At 40.2% G+C, this 20,400-nt stretch overlaps 1 protein-coding gene across 1 annotated transcript; it reads left to right on the plus strand.

Moving 5' to 3' along the window:
* The first annotated feature begins 12,065 nt into the window (after nt 1-12,065).
* LOC138735237 (golgin subfamily A member 4-like) lies at nt 12,066-19,666 on the plus strand. Its single transcript, XM_069883143.1, has 7 exons — nt 12,066-12,182; nt 13,650-13,856; nt 14,628-14,717; nt 15,483-15,560; nt 16,395-16,520; nt 17,009-17,248; nt 18,405-19,666. Exons 1-7 carry the CDS (start codon nt 12,066-12,068, stop codon nt 19,170-19,172), a joined length of 1,626 nt encoding a protein of 541 aa, XP_069739244.1. The 3' UTR covers nt 19,173-19,666.
* Nucleotides 19,667-20,400: the final 734 nt, after the last annotated feature.

Below are 20,400 nucleotides of genomic sequence, written 5' to 3' on the forward strand. Positions count from 1 at the left end.
GGTAAAAGCAATCAGCATTCAAATATACAAGATATATACATGCATATAAGATAGGCACTTCACATATCAGAGCAACAAAGAAACAAAAATTACCTCCCTTGACATATTATATCAATACACAAAGGAGTATATCAGCTTTGGACCCAAGAATGCACAGCCATACTGCTATACTCTCTGCCCTTCAGCAGGACTAATTTGTTTGGCCTCTTCGATATGTGACATGGCTAGACAGTTTCCATTGCAAAACAAGGAAAATCATTTCCTGTTCCAAAATATTTCCATGATGGAAGTATAGATTTATTTCTCCCTAAAAGCAGTAGTTTTCTAACATAAATAATCTAAGCCTAAAACATGACAATGACTCATTGCTGGCATCCACATAAGGATTTTTTGTCAGTTAGAGGTAGAGCACTTTTTGATTGCGCCATTATAATTGTTTGAGAATTAGAAAGTTTCATCAGGTCCCCAGTGTAGAGTACAGATACTGCTACAACATTGGATAAATAAAAGATCCATCCCTATCCTCAACTCATACCAACCCCTCTTGCTGAGAACTTTCTTCCCAATGTTGCCTTTGCAGACTGTATCTTCATTAGCAACCAGTGTAGTCCAATAGCAATGGATGCATGGTGTGGAATAGTTGGTACAGAGGACCTCATCACCACACTGCACATGATTCAGGGGAAGTTTACTCTCAAATTGCTCTGGTGTGGTCCTGTACATGGAGCATCCATTAGTAGTTGGAGTGCACTAGGAGAGCTACTGGAGTATATCTTGTTGTTTAGTTTTACTTGAAAGGAGTCCACTGTGAGACCACAAAACCAGCCAACAAGTATGGGGAAATTCCTTTAAAAGTGCATGTCTAACCTTAACCAAAATATTTATGTTGGCCAACCATGGAGAATCACCACAAGAACAAGCTGTGACCTATGTAGGATTGTACAATCTAAGAGGATAAACTCAAATGCTAAAGGTTCTCTCAGGAAAACAGGGAATGAACAAGAACATTGTCTTGTTCAATTGAAGGATTACACTAGAAAAAGCATAGAAAATATCAGTGATTTTGAGACATAAATGAATAACACATTGGCCGATAGACTGTAAAATAGAGCTCCAATTCCTGAACTCTATAAAAAAATTAAATCACTCTAATAATATGCTCAAAACACTGCGTAACTTACCACCAGCAGCTCTAGCAGAGGATAGATGTATAGCTCTGTTTTACTACAGTATACTATTCCTTTTGAGTCCAGCCCTCTGTTATTGAAAGATGTGGAGATAGCATCCTGGGAAAAATCAGAATATCCCTCAGCTCTTTTTTTCCTGTAATTGTCACTGCTTTTGTGGTTAAAGTCTGACAAATTAAAAATGATAGCTTTGATCATCTACCTAAGGCTTTTTGCTTGCCTGGTTATGTCAGGCAAGAGTATGCTATTTTTCTCATGATTCTAGATTAGGACTCCTTCATTTATGATCATAAATAAAATCAAGAAATCTTTTAGAAAGATGCTTTTATGTTCTAATTTTGTATTTTCTAGTTATATTTCGTGCATATTGACTATAATTACAGTTTACAGTTCATCAAAACAGCAGTGCTGCTACACATAATAGAAGACAACATTTTCAGTCATGGATAGCTGTTAAATTCACACTCACTTTACATAGTGTTTACTGAACTTTATTTTCAAAGTTTGCTCCGTGCTTTAGTAGTTTTGTCCACCTTAGCTTAAACAAGGAATTAGCAATTTGGGGTTTGTCACTATAGCATGAAATATTTAGGTCTGCTTACTTATATTTACATTAAGACAAGTGATTCTTCCAATTTGATTGCATTTTATTGGAAAATCCACATTTGATTATGTTAAAAAATGGCATAACTCAAAGGTTCAAAGCTCCTGTCCTTTCCACAGTTTTAAAAACAAGACATTTCTTAAAAGAGTGGGAAAAGAAAAACAAAGTAGGACAACAGCACTGCTTCAGATCATTATTATCCAGACACTTAGCTGCTTAGAGCAGGTGGAGCTTCACTTGATTCAGCAAAGGTATATGCCCTTGCACTGCTTTAGGATGCAGTCAGGATTATGCAACATGCCTCATTCCCCCAAAACTCTATTTTGCATTTTGCTGTAGCTACTTGAAAACTGGCTGGTAGAAATGTTTTGCATTGCAATGTCTGTTTAATATCCGTTGATCTATTTTAACAAACTTTTTAAACTGTTTCCAGATCTCTCTATTTTTATTTTTTATAAGGTTATGCAAAAAGCAATTAAATAAAACCCCAATACAATAGTCTTACATAAACACATGTGTTTTGCTCAGAACAAGAACTCTGGAGAGATAATTAACTCAAATTGCAGTGGTTTTGTCCAAATGTTCTGCAGTTACTGACAATTTACCCACTTTTAGCTACCTTATAATTATAAATGGTCTATATGCCAGACCACTGTGTCATTTTTCTATTGGCTAGTAAGAAATAAAAGCTCAAGCTGTAGTCTGCCTTCCATCTTTATACCGTATTGTACCATCTCCATGGTTGCTATTAGAAATGAGAGAAAAGGATAATTGTAACCAGTCAAGCCCCTTCAGTCAAAATGCTGGTAATTTGTAAATTCCATTGACAGCTACTAATAGCAACAAAGGTTTACCTGCACTCGCATGCCTTACTACAACAAATCCCTTACACACAACAACCATTATAGTCACATCTGGATAACTATTCATAATGACAGTAAACTTTTTTAATTTTTTTTAAACGGTTTCATTATTATGATATAATAGTTCATAGTGTAACTCAGCTTCAGAACATGATAGTATTTTCTTTCCCATGTACCTGACCATTGTTGTTATGACAATGCTACCCTAGAACATGGTCTTAAGAGTCTGCTCATCGTGGTTGGTGATCTGGTAAAATAAGCAGTGTTTTATTTTTTAGCACATTTTTTGGTCAAGTTAAGGTTGTGTGGTACCTATCAGTCTCTAAGACAAAAGCATTATTCATCTTGTTGGCGAGTTACACTTCTTGTTTTAAAGTTATGGATTTGTTGTAGAAGATATTTCTTTTGGGTTGAATGCTGCTTCCTGGTCGTAGCCTAACTTTTCTGAGCAGAAAGTAAGGTTCATGTTACTTTTACATGTATATTAGATGAGTACCTCAGTCTTAGATCTGTGTGAATGGCCAGAAAAATGTTTTTATTTTTGAGGAAGTAATTGAGTTTCCAAGATGGCAACATGAGCATTATATAGCTATCACTGAATATCAAAAGAAAGAAAAGGCAAAACCATCTAATATGAACTTCAGTGTCCCTTCTTCTTTCCTGTATTTTAGGTCTGACAGTTACTATGTAAAACCTCTACTGATGACAACTTTCTGTCTTTCCTTTTCTCTGTTTCTAAAGAGGCAAAGAAAATCATTCCAGAGAAAAGACTATTCTATGAATATAGGTTGATTTTAACAATGATGAACTGTCAGTGTTTCATGAGACCGTGTAAGCCACGTATTCCAGCATGTAAGAGTCCTTTGCAGACCAATTTTCCCTTGCACTTTTTGGGTTCTCTTTTTTTAATGAGCCTGGAGGGCTAACGGAATAACTTTTTCAAGACTGTTCAGACTCAGAGGGTCATGATCAGATCCCAGTTAGCCAGACAAATATGAAAATTGTTATGTAAGAAGTCTTAAAACAAAACTTTTTGAAAGTAATATTATGTTAAGCCTCCCTACCCTCCAGCAGACCGACACTTCCTTACAGCTTAGTGTCATCTGCAAACTTGCTATGGGTTCACTCAATGCCTACATCCAGGTTATTGATAAAGACATTGAACAGGGCAGGATCCAGCACTGAGCCTTCTATGATAAAGTGACCTGCCTACTGGATGAGGGAAAGGCTGTACTTGGACTTCAGTAAAGCCTTTGACACAGTTCCTCACAGCATTCTGCTTCAGAAACTGTCAGCCTCTGGCCTGGACAGGCGCACACTCTCCTGGGTGGAAAACTGGTTGGATGGCCGGGCCCAGAAAGTGGTGGGAAATGGTGTGAAATCCAGCTGGAGGCTAGTGACAAGTGGGGTTCCCCAGGGCTCAGTGCTGGGTCCAGCCCTGGTCAATGTCTTTATCAATGACCTGGATGAAGGCATTGAGTTTGCAGATGACACTAAGCTGGGTGGAAGTGTGGATCTGCTGGAGGGTAGGGAGGCTCTGCAAAGGGATCTGAACAGGCTGGACCACTGGGCAGAGTCCAATGGGATGAGTTTAACAAGGCCAAATGCCGGGTCCTGCACTTGGGGCACAACAACCCTGTGCAGTGCTACAGACTAGGAGAAGTCTGTCTAGAAAGCTGCCTGGAGGAGAGGGACCTGGGGGTGTTGGTTGACAGCCGACTGAACATGAGCCAGCAGTGTGCCCAGGTGGCCAAGAAGGCCAATGGCATCTTGGCTTGTATCAGAAATGGTATGACCAGCAGGTCCAGGGAGGTCATTCTCCCTCTGTACTTGGTACTTGTGAGACGGCTCCTTGAATACTGTGTTCAGTTCTGGCCCCTCACCACAAGAAGGATGTTGAGGCTCTGGACCGTGTCCAGAGAAGATTGACGAAGCTGGTGAAGGGGCTGGAGAACAGGTCTTACGAGGAGCGGCTGAGAGAGCTGGGGTTATTTAGCTTAGAGAAGAGAAGGCTGAGGGGAGACCTTATTGCTGTCTATAACACCTGAAAGGAGGTTGTGGAGAGGAGGGACCTGGCCTCTTCTCCCAAGTGACAGGGGACAGGACAAGAGGGAATGGCCTCAAGCTCCGCCAGGGGAGGTTTAGGCATTTTTCATGGAAAGGGTCACTGGGCACTGGAACAGGCTGCCCAGGGAGGTGGTTGAGCCACCTTCCCTGGAGGAATTTACAAGACAGATGGATGAGGTGCTGAGGGTCACGGTTTAATGGTTGATAGGAATGATTGGACTCAATGATCCTGTGGGTCTTCTTCCAACCTAGTGATTCTGTGATTCGTGCAGTATAATTAGAATGCATACCAATGCAATACAGTTGTTTTGATAAACAACAACAACAAAAAAACCCACCCTACTTCTATTTTGAATCCATGCAGACCGATAGCCTGAATAACTAGCCTGATATCTGGAAAGGTTCCTTTGATATAACAAAACTCCTGCTGATGTTGTGGATTAATAGTCCCACTCTAAGCAACTTCATTTCCTTTAGATAGATTTTGGCTCCATTTGCCTGGTTTAAAAAGTATTTTGGCCATTTTAAATTATACTATATGTACTTAATCACCTCTCAGTTGAATAGTTACCACTTAAGCAAAGATCCCATCAATATGAACAAAGGTTATTAGATCAAACTATAATTAGTGGCCATAAAAATGTATCCCAGCCATAAATTCATACACTATGAGCACATAAACTTTAGGAAATATTTCAAGTTCAGTCCAAACCTATTACAATACCAGAAATAAAAAAGGGTTCAGTCTAGTGAGGTATTTATTAATCCAAATGATGAACTCATTCCACATATATAAAACTTAATATTTGTCTTTTAAGTTATGTCACTTTCTGGGCTTGCTATTAAGGAAATCAACAACAAAAAAAAAAACCTCACCCTTTAGATAAGAAAAGTATCTACGTATTAGACATATATAAGAAATGCAGCTTCCTTAATAGCAATGATGAGAATTCAGTGAAAAAAAACCCCACACTATGCTATTTACTTTTTCATAATAGCCAAAAAACCTGCAACTTGCAGGTAAGGAATGTGAGAAACTTAACGTTGATAGTAGAATCTTCTGGTGCTAGTTGGATGTAAAGTCCTCAATTCCCACTTTCCTTCCCTGTGAAAGATATAGTATTATAAACCTCCAGAAGAATGTTGGAAAGCTAGAGATCCTCCTCACACACTTCTGAACATGCGAGAAGAAAGACAAATTTTAATGAGGAAAAAATATTGACCCCAGTCAGTAAAGTTGCTTTAATAGAATTAGTCTAGGGGTCCCATTAACTGCAATGAGGTCATTCCCTCCCTGGATTTTGAAGACAAACAGTAGAGCAACCTGTTATTAAAAGCAAAACCACTGCCAAATATCAAAAATACGGTGGAAAGATAAAAAGCAGGGAAGGAGACACAAGGCAACCTTCAAAAAAGTCAGTGTGAGGGATAACACGGAGAGAACAAGGTAGCCCAGTCTCTGGAATATGTTCAGTCACTAGTGTCTTAAACTTGATTGAGATGAAACGACTGACTTTGTGACAGAAAAGATGGGAGAAGTGTTGTATGATCTTTTCTGTTAGGACTGAAGAGAGAAAACCCAGTAATGAACACAAATGAACAGCAGGAAGAGAAGGGAATGATCCAGGATGCGATCTCACAATCACCAAGGCGAATGTAATTTCTTCCTTAAAATATGGGTGTGAAGATGTCTGACGATTTTTGTATATAGAAATATAGCTAAATATAATGAGGAAATGCTACCTTCTTCCTTGGGGAAGGAGCTTAGGATAGTAAACATGGGTAAATTAGAGCTTGTTGCAGTAGATAGGATGGTGTAAGCCTCAAAGATATCATCAGTGGGTTTGACCTTGTTTTGGAGTATGACAATAAGATTTGAAACAGACATCTAAATTCTTCAAATTATGCATACATCTGTAATGTTGTCTGAAAGCTCCACTTTTGTGGAGAATATTTCTGCAATATGGTACAAACACTGGCCAACCTGTCATTCTGCAGATCTGTGCCCTTGGTCCGAATCCTCTTGTTTAACCTTAATTGTGCTTTTAGGTTTCTTTAATTCTTTCTCTTGGGAAAAGAAACAAAAAAGCCCTGTGGTAGCTCAGTCTTGCTGTAATGAAACCTTCTGAGAAAAGAACTGACCTTCTGCTGAACTCAGATAACAAGCAGCTTATGCCTACAGCAGACAGCTCATGTCCTTTAGAGAAAGGAGACAGACAAACAAAGTTGCATCAGCAATTGCACTGGCTATTCTTCTATCTATTTTTCATGAAATGAACCCATAACCCAGTTCAAAATCTAGACAGAGGCATCAGAAATACATAATATAGTAGTTGGGTCATAAAACAAAAAAAGGAAGACAAGAAAATAAGTTTTTGATTCACCCAGTAATACTTATATGGACTATGTTGTCCTTTGTCCTTCCACATATTTTCCATTTCATACATTGGCAAAATCATCTCAAGTAAATACAATCAATTGACTTGGATACATCCTAGCCTGCTCTCATTCCTCACAGTGGAAAGAATTGATGTTTGTCTGTTAGTGGATGAGAAGGCAGTACAGCCAACCTGTCTTCAGTATCATAAGCAAATAATCCTATCTTCCTAATATATTTCACAAACATCTAAGTCTGAAGTGTTGCTTCCACATACGTACCCAGGAGTTGTCAGATCTTTATAAAAAATACATGGCTATATTAAGTGTCAGGTTAGATCTGGTTTCCTGGTACAAGAAGTATCTATGAGGTAGTTCTCCTAACAGCAGAGGTTTTTATCTATACAACTTTTTCTTCTAAGATTTTAGAACAACAAATCAATGAAAATAGAGTTTCTTGTACATCACAGAGACAGCAAATGACTGGGGCGTCAGAAGACTTCTCTGGACCTGAAGAGGTTGTGCAGAAAGAGCGAGTTTTAGATAGACCAAATAGAAAAGAACAGAATAGGTCTCTCCATACAAATTCTGTGCTTTAGATACATGTTATCTAATGCAGGATGATTTAAAATATTTTTAACACTAATTCACAATAACAACAATAAAAGGTTCAGCCATAAGAAGGAGTAATTAGAAGAATTTCTGAAAATGTTAAAATAATTTCATTTCAGCATTGTTCAAAGTGGAATGTTTAATTTTATTACAGTAAAATTTTTCCTTTTAAAATCAGCAAACCAAAGCTCTTTTTTTTAGATTTTGACACAGATTTTTTTTTATCTTGCAAAAATATTTCAAGACAATAACATTCCATATCAAGAAATTAAGTATCCTCTGCATTTATCCAAAGTAGTTTTGTTGGCAGTGTAGCAGCTTTTTTATAACAAAGCTTTAGGAAAAAAAGTTCCAGTTCAAGAGATCATCTATTTTTCTTAATTTCGTTTTAGCTACTGAATAAAAAATCATAGAATCATAGAATAGTTTTGGTTGGAAGGGACATTAAAGATCATCTAGTCCAAACCCCCTGCCATGGGGGGCACACGTCCCACTAGACTAGGCTGCACAAGGCCCCATCCAACCTGGCCTTGAACACTTCCAGGGATTGGAGCATCCACAACTTCCCTAGGCAACCTGTTCCAGTGCCTCACCACTTTCATGGTGAAGAAATTCTTCCTAATGTCTAGTCTAAATCTGCCCATATCCATTCCCCCTTGTCCTATCGCCACAAGCCTTTATGAACAGTCCCTTTCCAGCTTTCTTGTAGGCTCCTTTCAGGTACTAGAAGGTCGCTATAAGATCTTGGAGCCTTCTCTTCTCCAGGCTGAATAAGCCCAACTCTCTCAGCCTGCCCTCATGTAGGAGGTGCTCCAGCCCTCTGATCATCTTTGTAGCCCTCCTCTGGACTCGTTCCAACAGTTCCATATCCTCCTTATGGTGAGGATTCCAGAACTCCAGGTGGGGTCTCACAAGAGAGAAATAGAGGTGTAGAATCACCTCCCTCGACTTGCTGGCCACGCTTCTTTTGATGCAGCCCAGGATACAGTTGGCCTTCTGGGCTGCGAGCGCACATTGCCAGATTATGTCGAGCTTCTCATTGACCAGCACCCCCAACTCCTCCTCTGCAGGGCAGCTCTCAGTCACATCATCCCCCATCCTGTACTGAAATTGGGGATTTCCCTGACACAGGTGTAGGACATTGCACTTGAGCTTGTTGAACCTCGTGAGGTTCTCACAGGCCCACTTCTCCAGCCTGTCCAGGTCCCTTGAATAACAGTCCGTCCTTCCTGTGTGGCAACTACACCACTCAGCTTGGTGTCATCTGCAGACTTGCTGAGGGTGCCCTCAATCTTGCTGTCAATATCATTGATGAAGATATTAAACAGCACCGGTCCCAGTGCGGACCCCTGAGGGACAACACTTGTCACAGATCTCCATCTGGACGTCGAGCTGTTGACCATTATTCTCTGAATACAACCATCCAACCAATTTCCTACCTACTAGATAAGAAAAAAAAATGGATTATCCGCTTAGCACTAAGCCTAAAATTATTTAAAAATTCAGGTAGAAACACATATATATTTGTTAACAAGAACTCTTCTTAATAACATTTTTAAGCTTGGTAATACAGAGTGTATAAAAAAAAGTTTAAGGCATTCTTTAATAATGGAGATAGAGAATTTTTCATATTAAAAATTGGGTTGCATCTTTGCTGCAGCTTAAGGAAACTGATACTTCATGTTTATTTATGATATGTCAAATCTCAGGTGTATTAAATTTTGGGAGCTGGCAGATTATTTGGATGCTGAAGACCAGGTAAAATTTAGTAAGTTAACATCAATAATGTATTATCACAGCTGGGTGTTATAATGATATTGAATTAATGATTTAAGACTGGTATTGTGATGAATATTGATGTTTCTGTTAAAAAATCTAACTTCAATAGTTCAGTTTATTTATTTTGGGAGACAGCTACCTACAAAACTCTAGTTTTTAAATCAAAGAGTTTTATTTAGTCATTTTACATTCAGTCATGCCACCTCCTTGTATTCCAGAACCCTGTAATACAGAATATGAATAGATTTGTGTTTAACTTCTTAAAACTAATGGTAAGAACCTTCTCTATTGCAATATCATGTTGAAACCCTAGAGCACAAGGTCCAGTTGTGCCTGGCCTCAACATCCATATTAGAAGACAGCTCATTAGCAGGAGGTGTTGGAGCATATTGGTGAAACTAACCAACGATCATGACCTAGTATTGCAAAAATAACAATCAGGAGAGAAACTGGAAAAAGCTCAGCTTTTTAAAAAGGTTGTAAAAAATAAAGCTAACTAGCACACACATTCAGATCCACATGAATGTTCTTTTTCCTACATATCCTAAAACTAAACCAAGAAAGCATGGGATCCTATAAGCACAATACTACAGTGGACAAAAAAAAATCACGCAATGCTACCTACGAGCTGATTTATTAAGATGCAATCTACTGTTCAAGCTCGCTCTTTGTCACAGTGATCTATGATGGAGTCAGTGGCACAGATCCCATACTTTGCTCTTTATTCTATATAAACCCTCTCAAACCCAATGAGACAGGAAGGTTCTACATTTGCCAAACACAGAATTGCAGACTGGGAACACAACTGAGGCCAAGTAGTATTTGAGCATATTGAGACACGGTAGAGTCAGAGATTTATTCTTCAGTAGTAAAAGGAGTAAGAATTGAGAGAAGGAGGTTAATGGGTGGACCATGAACATTTGTCTGTTCTGCTGAACGCTTCTTTATTTGTCTAAATTTTGTTACACTTTTTATCCACTATGACCAAGGAAGGAACAGGACTCAAGCCATAAGGAAAACCACACATTCCTTTTTAATTAATGAATCTTCTCATGATTAAAATATGTTAAACACTCAATAACCAGGGATGTTATTTAGATAATTATTATAGATTTATGAAACAGAGGTTATTGAAAATGAACACTTAGCTGCTAAAATTAATTCCACAGCATTTATGCTTCTTGCATTAACAAAATGTGTGTCTTGTATTTGGATTTCAGTATGCATTTACAGATGTGAAGTGAGGACATTCATGATTTATTTATATTCAATTAAGTACGTGCTATGAAAGAAGAGATGTCTTTCTCTCTATAAAAATGTTAGCAAACAAAGACGAACTTACAGGAATAAAAAAACTTTTGCAGTCACAATTTGCTCCACATCCAGTATGTATCATAGAACTGAAGCAATTTACCTACAAAACCAGAGGTATGAATCAAGCCAATCTGCCCATGGTTACCATTCCAGAGGCTTTCCCATAGGATGGAAGCCAATTTGAATTCACTACATGTTTATCGGCCTACATATATGTTCAAGACTTACTATCATCTAAGGAAGTTTTAGGCTAGATGAGGGACAAACATGACAATGCATCCACTTTATTCTGATTCAAAGAAGCCCAGATATCTTAAATATCAACAAAAGAAGGAAAAGGGAAAGTTTGTGATGGATTGCCACTAAACTGTAGAACTATAGTAATACAATAGGTAACAGAAGCAGCAATGTAGATATATTAAGTATGAGATCGTGCTTTTCAGGCTAAAGGCAAAAAACTTTCTAAGCATAGAAGAGTGGTTGGCCAGAGATTTATCAAGTCATACAAAACCTATTAAAACATCAAAATTAGACTATGTGAGAAATTGATAGTGGTGGCAACAAAGAAAAAAAAGAATGAAAACTTTATATTTGGGGTACTTTTCCAAATTACTGACCACCCTCTGCCTCAGAACAGCTTCAAAATACATTCCAAAGAAAAACATATTATCAGTTTCACTAAAATTTAAATCTTCTAAGCCACAGCAACAACAGTGATCTACATTTTATGTTTTAATGGAATTTAGATTTGCCCGGGTCACTGGTAAGAATTATTGAATATTAATAAACCTTTCTTCATTATATAAATTGCATCATGTTTTCCTGTCTTTTTTTTTAAAACAAACCCCACATCGTGAGCTTGAAAGCATATGCCTTCTAGCCATGTAGAAAAGTTATCTAGCTTCAGCTGAGAGAAAGGAAATTGTTAGATTGAAGTTAACTTAAGCTGCAATAGTCACTATATATGTCCTATATAAATACTATTTCTTTCCCCTCCCATAGCTCTTAATAGGTGATACCATATTTGTCATCTATTGAAATACCTGCTGATTTTTGTCTCCTTTGTGCACATTTATTCCCCGTTAGCCAGAGAAAACTCTGTCTCAGTATTTGAATGCTAAATACTCTGTTTTACTATCTGACACTAACAGAACATGAAGGAGCTGGTTAAGATACATACTGGAGACATTGGATAGTGAGTCACACACAAGACATACTCATAGCAGTCACAGACGCTCAGATTTTGGGTGTACTGACACTACAATGGAGAGTTGCACAGGCCACTGTGTTACAGATAAATGCACATCGTGCAGCAAAGCACCATGTGGATTTGCCAGCTCAGGTGTGGAAGAAAAACGTTTTTATGAAATTGGTTACCCAGTTTGAGAGTATTTCTATTTGTCCTCTGGTGTTTGTATAGCTGGCTTGCACAGCTCAGCATGCCTGTGGAAACATGACCTCTTTCCATACTATTTGCTGCTGAATGAAAGTTCAGCTGTATCCTCACACCATTTCATTTCTTTACAGTCTTATCAGCCCTTCATTTGGAGCCTTCAGTGTTTCTGTTATTTAATATTCTTTACTATCCGACTCTCCCTTCTCTTACCCTGGCCTGTTTATTAAGCAGTAAACATGCTACATAAAAGGCTTCTTATGAAGATGATCTGCAAGGGCAGAAGTGGTTAAACAACAGTAAAGCATTGCCTCATCAGAGCTCTTTAAGGCTACAACTGGTAGCAGAGCTCAACAGTTATGCGTTGTAATACATAAAATCTAGTAGATACACTAGTTTTTAAAGCAGATGGGGAAGAAACACAAGGAGCAATTTTAGATGTAAGTTTGGATGTAACGAGATCTTTCTACTGTGTGGCTTTCAAGATGCATACGATATATCTAATAGCAGACAAGTCTGCTGTGTTCTTGGCCAGTGCAGTGAATTTGCTGAGAGTTAGATAGGTAGCTGACAAACACTTGAGCACAGCCTTTTGTCTCCCAGCAACACTTTATGTTATCTGCCATCCTGCCTTACTACATCATAACTTATTATTGTATTAGAAACCAATGAAATAATCATGGCCACAAAAATATTTATTGTAATACAAATTGCAGACAGCTAAGCATCTCAAAATGTAAAATCTGGTGAGAGAACTGAAATCCTTTCCATGTTTCATTTTATTAAATTGATGTAGTAGGAGACACACATAGTTTTCTCTCTTAATATTCTGTTCTGCTTTGTTGAGGTCAATTCTGTAGGCTAAAGGAAGAATTTAAGCACCGAGAATATATGATTTTTAAAATCATTGTAAGGTCTTAGCTGTTTTAAAAAAATAGTTTACGACTTTTGTTTATTTATTTAATGAGGGAATTTTTCTTACATATGCCAGGCAGAAAATCACATAAAAGCATTATTGAAACTGCAGGATGAATCACTTAAAAATCAGGAAAATTTGTCCTTAGCGTGTATGTCCCTTAAAAGTATGCCCCTCTACCTGTGATTTACAGTCTCTAGATTTATAGGTCATGTGTTTTTTTTCTTTGAGGCCCCTTCTTTCAGCCAAAGAATTCAAAAACAAGCAAATAGAATTTTCTATCCAGTGTTTGCAGCAATATGCAGCAATAAAAATTTCTATGCGGGAAAAAAGCCCCACGAATGGTAGTTTGCCCACCTCTATTTAACAAAGCTTGAACTCTGCCTATATGATTTTCATTAAAGGGCTTTACCAGTTTATCTCCCTGTCACACATACAATTACACACATTTATGGTTTTGATGGCTTGAGGAGTGGTCCCATAATCATGGATGGATGTGACCTGTGCCATATTGCTGTTTCCCTTTTTGGTATTTCAGGACATCATTTACAAACTGAAAACTGCTTTTAATAAGGAATTTGACATAGTTGCACAACAAAAGGAGCAGGAGATAGAACGAGTGAAAGAAAGAAACCTGAGGATCCGAGAAATCTTGGAACAACTTGATCTGCAGTTGGAAGTGTGGGAGCCAGCTCTTACAGATGATGAGATACCAGAGCGAGCACTCACAGTTCAGGATTCAGAGGTGTTTGAAAAATGAATCTTTCTCTTTCACCTACTCAAATATATTTATTTAATTCCTGTCATTGCCAGACATTGAAAAGCTGAAAACAGATGTGTCTGTGTACTTAAAATCATCTTTTTGTCTCTTTTGCTTCCCTTCACTCTTTAGGGAGAAAACTTATAATAAGTCAATCCAAAATGAATAAGATGTATACAATCTTAATTCGTTGATGTTAAGTTTTTAATTGGCTATAAATTAGGTAGATATTCCCCCTGTTCCTGAGTGTAAGATTCAAGCCAGGCTTGGAGGGTTTACTTCCATAGATAAGGGTTTCTCTGTTTATTCTGAGCACCATTTTGAGACTAAGTAGTTTTAGACTAAGTGTGTGGGTACTAAACCGTGCTTAGTACTGTAATTATAAATTGAAATGATAATTTATAAAGAAGCACCATGCTTCTTATACAATATATTCCACCAATCTCATGCTCTTTTGGTCAGTCTTTCCCAATTCTCTCTGTTCTCTCACCAGTTCGTGTTATTCACTGTCAGAAAAGGTATGCAAGAAATACAACTAATCTCAACAAAAATGATGGTAGTTTCTATTTTAGCATTTTTAAATATGCTTTCAGGGGTGTTCGAAAGAACAATGTCCTCTTGAGGAGTATTATCATGGAGCAGAGATACAAAAAGCATCAAGAATTAGTATTGCCCCTCTTTCCAAAGGTTCTTAGTCTGCATGTGATCACATTTGGAGAGAAGAACCCTGATATGACCCTCATTTTCTTCCTTCAGATTAAAGTTGAAAAATACTTGACTCAAGAAGAGAGAGAGAAAGCAGAAATGCTGGCTAAGCTTGAAATGGAAAGACGTCTTGCTGAGAAGGTACTTAAAGTAGTTTCCTTTTTACTGTGTAGGCCTTTGTCTCTGGTCAGGCTTATTTAGTTAATGCTGCACTGAAATATTCCAGTAATGTAGCATGGGAGAATAAAGTGTAAATGGTAGGTAATGATGATGTGTGCCTTTTCCTTCTTATTATCGTTTACAATTGGAACTACCTAGACCAGCCGGGGGGAGAAAAGATTTAGTATTAGGCTCAACATTTTCTAAAAAAAATGGCAGTTAAAAATACTCTATCAGGTGACTAGGGATTAGATAAATTTCTAAATGCATGCTGCTGCTCAAGAGAGAGCTTTCTGCTTTATCTGTGTTTGTTAACTGAGCGACCTGTGCTCTTCAGGGATAAGGCAAGGGTGTTGTAATGCTTTCCTCTGGCTTTAAAATGCATCTGGGCAGAACCTAAAATGGTTCTGTTCCCAAAAGAGATGCTCAATGAGACAATAACACAATAGCCTCCTTCAGCCTAGCCTACCAACTGCACAGGAGTAGTCTATACCTGTGTATTCTTTTCTAGAATGCCAGAATGGCAGTTTGAGTAAGTTATTTGGTACGTGAACATCCGTCCACCAGAAAAAACTCTGAGACTTTCATCATGTTTCACAGGCATCACCGAAGTGCATTAATCTACTAGTGACACACCGTATAATTGTACAGATGATCTAGATGTGAACTACCCTATTATCCCTCTCAAAACTTCCAATTACTACACTTCCTTTTGCAAACAAAAATATTTTTTGTGGTTGTTTGCAGGACAATGACAGACTGCGTGCTCTTAATGACATGATGGGTGGAGTCCTAGAAGTCAAAAAGGAAGACGTCTTGAAGATGGTGAGCTGTGTTTCTGCCATATCATTTAGGTGGTTTGTGGGCTTTTAGAGGACGTGTGAAATTCAACTAGCAAATATTTCAAACCTAAGTGATAGGAGAAAGTCAGAGACTTGTAGAATTGCATTAAACCTACACAGACTCTGTAAGAGACCACACACTGGACTCAAAAGAGACCACAGAGTTCTAGTGCCTGCATATGACTTATCCATAACACCTGTCCCTGTCACAGTGGAATACTGCAGGAACATAATCTGGTATTACCATTATAACAACTGGTGGAGGAAGAGCCTGTTTTCCATCACTGTGATCTCACAGAAAAATACTGTATTCCATTTTAACTCAGCCAATATAGATAGTACACAAGTAAAGAAAGGAACAAATGTGAAATGTCACAGAAAAAGAGTACGGCAGGACCAAGCATTTTCCCTGGAATTGATCTCTTTTGGAAAATTAGGGCTCCACTTAGAAGTATACGTTAGCATGGAGTTAGATTTGGGTTACCTTTTTGAGTTAGATTTTTTTCTGAAGCAGAAAACGTGAGGTATCTAGTATCTACAGCAGTATGTTTGAGTACAAAATACTTGTCCTTTACAAGATCCAGCAGTGAATTCCTATAAGCAATTGAGAGAGAATAGCACAATATGTGTCACCAAAATTACTGTGCAAGTGACAGACCAGAGAAACAGAATATATAGGTAACTTAGACTTAAGTCTTGTACCTTATTTACCACTAAGGAATACCTTTAACTCATCTTGAGATGTGCTAGAGTTTGTTAGTGTGCAGATGGGGACTTAATGTTGCTTTTGAAACATATTTATCTTTAATGCTTCCAGGATATTCCTCCACCTCCTTTTCTTTCCAAGCCTGAGCATCTTTGGAATGAAGAAGAAAAGAGAATATTTAGAGAATATGAGATAAAAGTCAAGGAACTGAATGAAGAAAAAGAGGAATATAGAAGGGTAAATTAAAATGAGAAAAGGAGTGGTTTTGTTAACATGCTCATCACCAGAGTTTCAGGAGCTACTTCTGAAAATGCTAATACACAGAATAAATGGAGAACAAGTGAAGAACAAAGATCATGTGGCATATGAAAGAAGTCCTAGCTTAGACTAGACAATCTCTACTTATACCAAGTAATACAAGCCAAGGCCTGTGGCATCTCACAGACAGTAACTTTCCTTCACAAATGTACCAGTATTCCTAAAATTTTTTTCAGGTTCCATTCCCAGAGTTGCTGATGCCATACGCAAATGATACAACTCTTTTTATTCTTCGAAGTCGTATTTGGACAACATAACTCGGTAGCCTGGCAGCACTCTCCTTCCAAACAAATAATTTCTGGGACCTTTTGGCTAAAGGATACAATTCCATATTTTCATTCTACAGTATCTGAGCTTCTTTGTTCTTCTAGATATGATATTGCTGCTCTTGTCCTTCCCTTCTCCAGGCACTGGAAGATGAACTGAAGAAACTTAAAGCTTCCATCCAGGAAACTGAACCAGGTCGCCACGCCTCCGGAGGCAACGCCCCCCGAAGGCGGGGGTGGTGCCAAAACCCGGGGGCCGGGAAGGAGCTCCGGGAATCGGGAAGTCGCTTGGAATCGGGTGAACGACGGCCGGTGCGGCTGGACCAGCCCGGCGGGGAGGACGCTCCCGGACCCGCAAGGAAGATGGAAGCCCTTGTGAAGGTCGTATCGCAATTATATAAGACAGAGTGTAAGCCTAAAGATTTTATTCTCGCCGTTGCGAGACTTTTAGAGCTTGGGGTCATTGACCAGCCGGTGGATATTCTCCACCCCGGCCCCGCGGACTCTGCCCCCCCCACGTGGTGATGATTATGCAGAATCTAAATGTTTGCGAGAGGGGGATGCGTCCCCTCAATCCTCAAACCCCGGCCCGCTTACGGAGGGACAGAAACGAGCGGAATCCTTCTGGGGCGGGTTGGCCGGGGAGGCCGGGGGCGCCGCTGGAAAAGCGGAGCCCGAGGCAATCTCGGAAAGGCCGCCACCTTATGCGGCCCAAGATGGCGCCGAGCGGGAAAGGCGGGGTGAGAACGCTCGCGGCGGGAACAGGGAGGTAGCGCTGGAATTGAACGGCGCGTGCGAGCGTGAGGGGGAGGAGAACATAAAAGAGAAGGGTGGTGCCCGCGAGGGGCGGAGAGCCAGTCAGCGCCCGTCTGCTCCGAGCAGCAGGCGGGGCGAGCCGCGGGGAGGGGGCGGCCCCACCCGCAAGGGAGGTGGGCGGGGCCGGGGCCCGACAGAAGGAGCTCGGGGCCCGGAAGTGACCGGTCAGTCGAGTTCTGACTCCGGCTCGGACGCTAGTCCGGGCGGGTGGGTCACAACCGACTCGAGCTCAGAGGAGGAGGAAGTGGGGGTGCATAGAGTTAAAAGCCGACGCATCCCCACTCAAATTAAAGAAAAGCCGAGAGGGGGACAAATCCCTCTCACGGATTGGAGAAAAATAAAGATGGCATGTGCCGATTGGGCCCCATCGGCCAAGCTAGCATTCCCGGTTCGGGTCACAGACGGGGGACAGAGGGTCCACTCACCAATAAACCCTAAGGACATACAAGCAATTGTTAAAGCAATTGCAGATAAAGGACTTAATTCTGCCATGGTCTCCACCCTCATAGACAGCGTTTTCGGTGGAGATGACATGCTGCCCTTTGATATAAAACAAGCTTGCAGATTAATATTGGACGGGGCAGGGATGATTGTGTTCAAACAAGAATGGGAGGACAACTGCGTAAAGCAGCTGGCCCAAGTAGCTGGGGCAGATCACCCACTGCACGGCTCCAGCCTGCAGCGGCTCATGGGAACAGACCCAACCATGATCACCCCTCAGGCGCAAGCTCAGGGCCTGCGGGCCCATGAAGTCATGGCAACTACCCGTGCGGCCAGAGAAGCCATTCGCACAGCTTCTAGAGTCATCGCCAAGCCATCATCATGGTCCACGATAAAACAAAGTGAAAGTGAGAGTTTCACACAATTCGTGGACCGTCTCCAGGCAGCAGTCGACTCTTCGAGCCTGCCTGCGGAAGCAAAAGGCCCGGTGGTAGCAGAATGCTTGCGTCAGCAGTGCAACTCGGCAACCAAAGAAATTCTGCGGTCATTGCCGGTGGGGTCGAGTATCGCAGACATGATCAAGCATGTCGCGAAGGAAGAGCGTCTAGCCCCAATCCAGATGGCCGTTAGCACTGCAATAGCCAACGTGATGGCATGCTCTAAATGTGGCCAGGTGGGTCACGTTGTAACAAACTGCCCTCGGTTTCATGACTTGCCAACAGCATTCCCCCTGCGCCAGAATCGACCCAGAGGACCGTGTTGGGTCTGCGGGAAGCAAGGGCACTTTGCCAAGGAATGCAGCTCTAAAACTCAGGGAAACGGGAGGGGGAGAGGGCACCTGGGCCGCGCACGGCTCTCTCCCACTTGGGACACCAGGCGGCCCAACTATGCCAACCCCGAATGGGGCGAAGCACCCCTGAACCTGCAGCCCCCCCGACAAGCAACCAACTTTATGGCTCAACCAGCGGTCCAGTCGAACCTGCCCATATCTCAGGGACAGCAAGGACCACCCTCTGGGGGCGAGACCCCAGGGTGGCCCTGGCAGTGAAGTGTGATAACCCACCAGTGGTGTGGGGGACTTGTTCCCTTTATAATACCCTAAATGGCACCACTATTAGTGTCCCCTGAGATCAATGTTTTCCCCATTGATGTAAGCATCCAAAGTGGAGGACCAATTATTTAGATTGTCATTTAAGGGATTTGTCCTCAACCTGTAGTCCATGGCCCTTAGAAGCTGTAGCCAACTCCTAAAGAATGTGTGAGAGGCAAGAAAGAAAAGCAAGACCACTGCCAATGCTCTCGTTGGCTCCTTTGAAATGTGTTAGGATTCCAGGCTCTAGAACAAGACCCTGTGGCTGGGTATTTACCAAAGTGTTAACCACAACGGGGCAGCAGAGGGAAAGGAATGGAACTATCCTACAGCTTTCAATCTTATTCTTTCTTCCATTAGATTAATTTAGTTTTGTTACAATATTTCTTACATTTGGGACCTGAGGTTTCTGAATATGCTTTGCCATGACACAACCACTTGAGTCCTCTTGGCATCCAGTACCAATTTTATTTAATTGTCCTTTTATAAAACTTTTCATTACAAGGATCCATCATGGATTTTTTTTCTCTGAAGAGTTGCTACTTAAAAGGGAGAGAAGCTCAAAGAAAGACAGCATTATCATCATCATCATTATTATAATTTTATACACCACCTTACTAATGCGCAGTTCAGGAAGCAACCTAGTTTAGAATTTACACAATCTCATCCTCAGTTTTCCATATTTTATTTAGTTTATGTGTTAAGACAGTCATGGCAGCAGGTACAAAGGAATATTATAGAAGTCATCTTTACACAGAAAGCTCCTGATTCACAGGAGCTCAGTTGCAGCCTTCCCAAAGATTTGTGATGTTCAAGAGTCATAAAATCAGCAAAAATGCCTATATTAAATGTTTTTCTGGGTGATGTAAAGCCCCATTTGTTATAGATTTATTACTGTTAGTCCTATTTGATTTATAAAGTAAATATTAATATACTTTATTTCTGTAACATTTCCCCGCTGAGAAATTCAAAATGCTTTGTAAGCATAAATAGAGAGTAGGCTTCTTACCCAGAATCATGTAGCCAGCCCTTGGCATATTTTACTAGCAACATCTAGGCGCTTATGAATCTCTGTCCTATGTTTTCATCCCAAGTCCACCTATATTTCCTTTTTATAGAACCTTTATTGAGACAGCAGGTGTTGTTTTATAGAATTATAGACTCTTCATTCTTTTTCATCCATCTT

Source organism: Phaenicophaeus curvirostris, unplaced genomic scaffold (assembly GCF_032191515.1).
Source record: "Phaenicophaeus curvirostris isolate KB17595 unplaced genomic scaffold, BPBGC_Pcur_1.0 scaffold_613, whole genome shotgun sequence".
Classification (NCBI taxonomy): domain Eukaryota; kingdom Metazoa; phylum Chordata; class Aves; order Cuculiformes; family Cuculidae; genus Phaenicophaeus; species Phaenicophaeus curvirostris.

Bases quoted from the DNA above. Each gene is read 5' to 3' on its own strand.
- LOC138735237 (XM_069883143.1), top strand. From the start codon at position 12,066: ATGGAGAGTTGCACAGGCCACTGTGTTACAGATAAATGCACATCGTGC. The intron at 13,857-14,627 runs GTGTTTGAAAAA...TTCTTCCTTCAG, and splicing joins TCACAGTTCAGGATTCAGAG to ATTAAAGTTGAAAAATACTT. The intron at 14,718-15,482 runs GTACTTAAAGTA...GGTTGTTTGCAG, and splicing joins AAAGACGTCTTGCTGAGAAG to GACAATGACAGACTGCGTGC.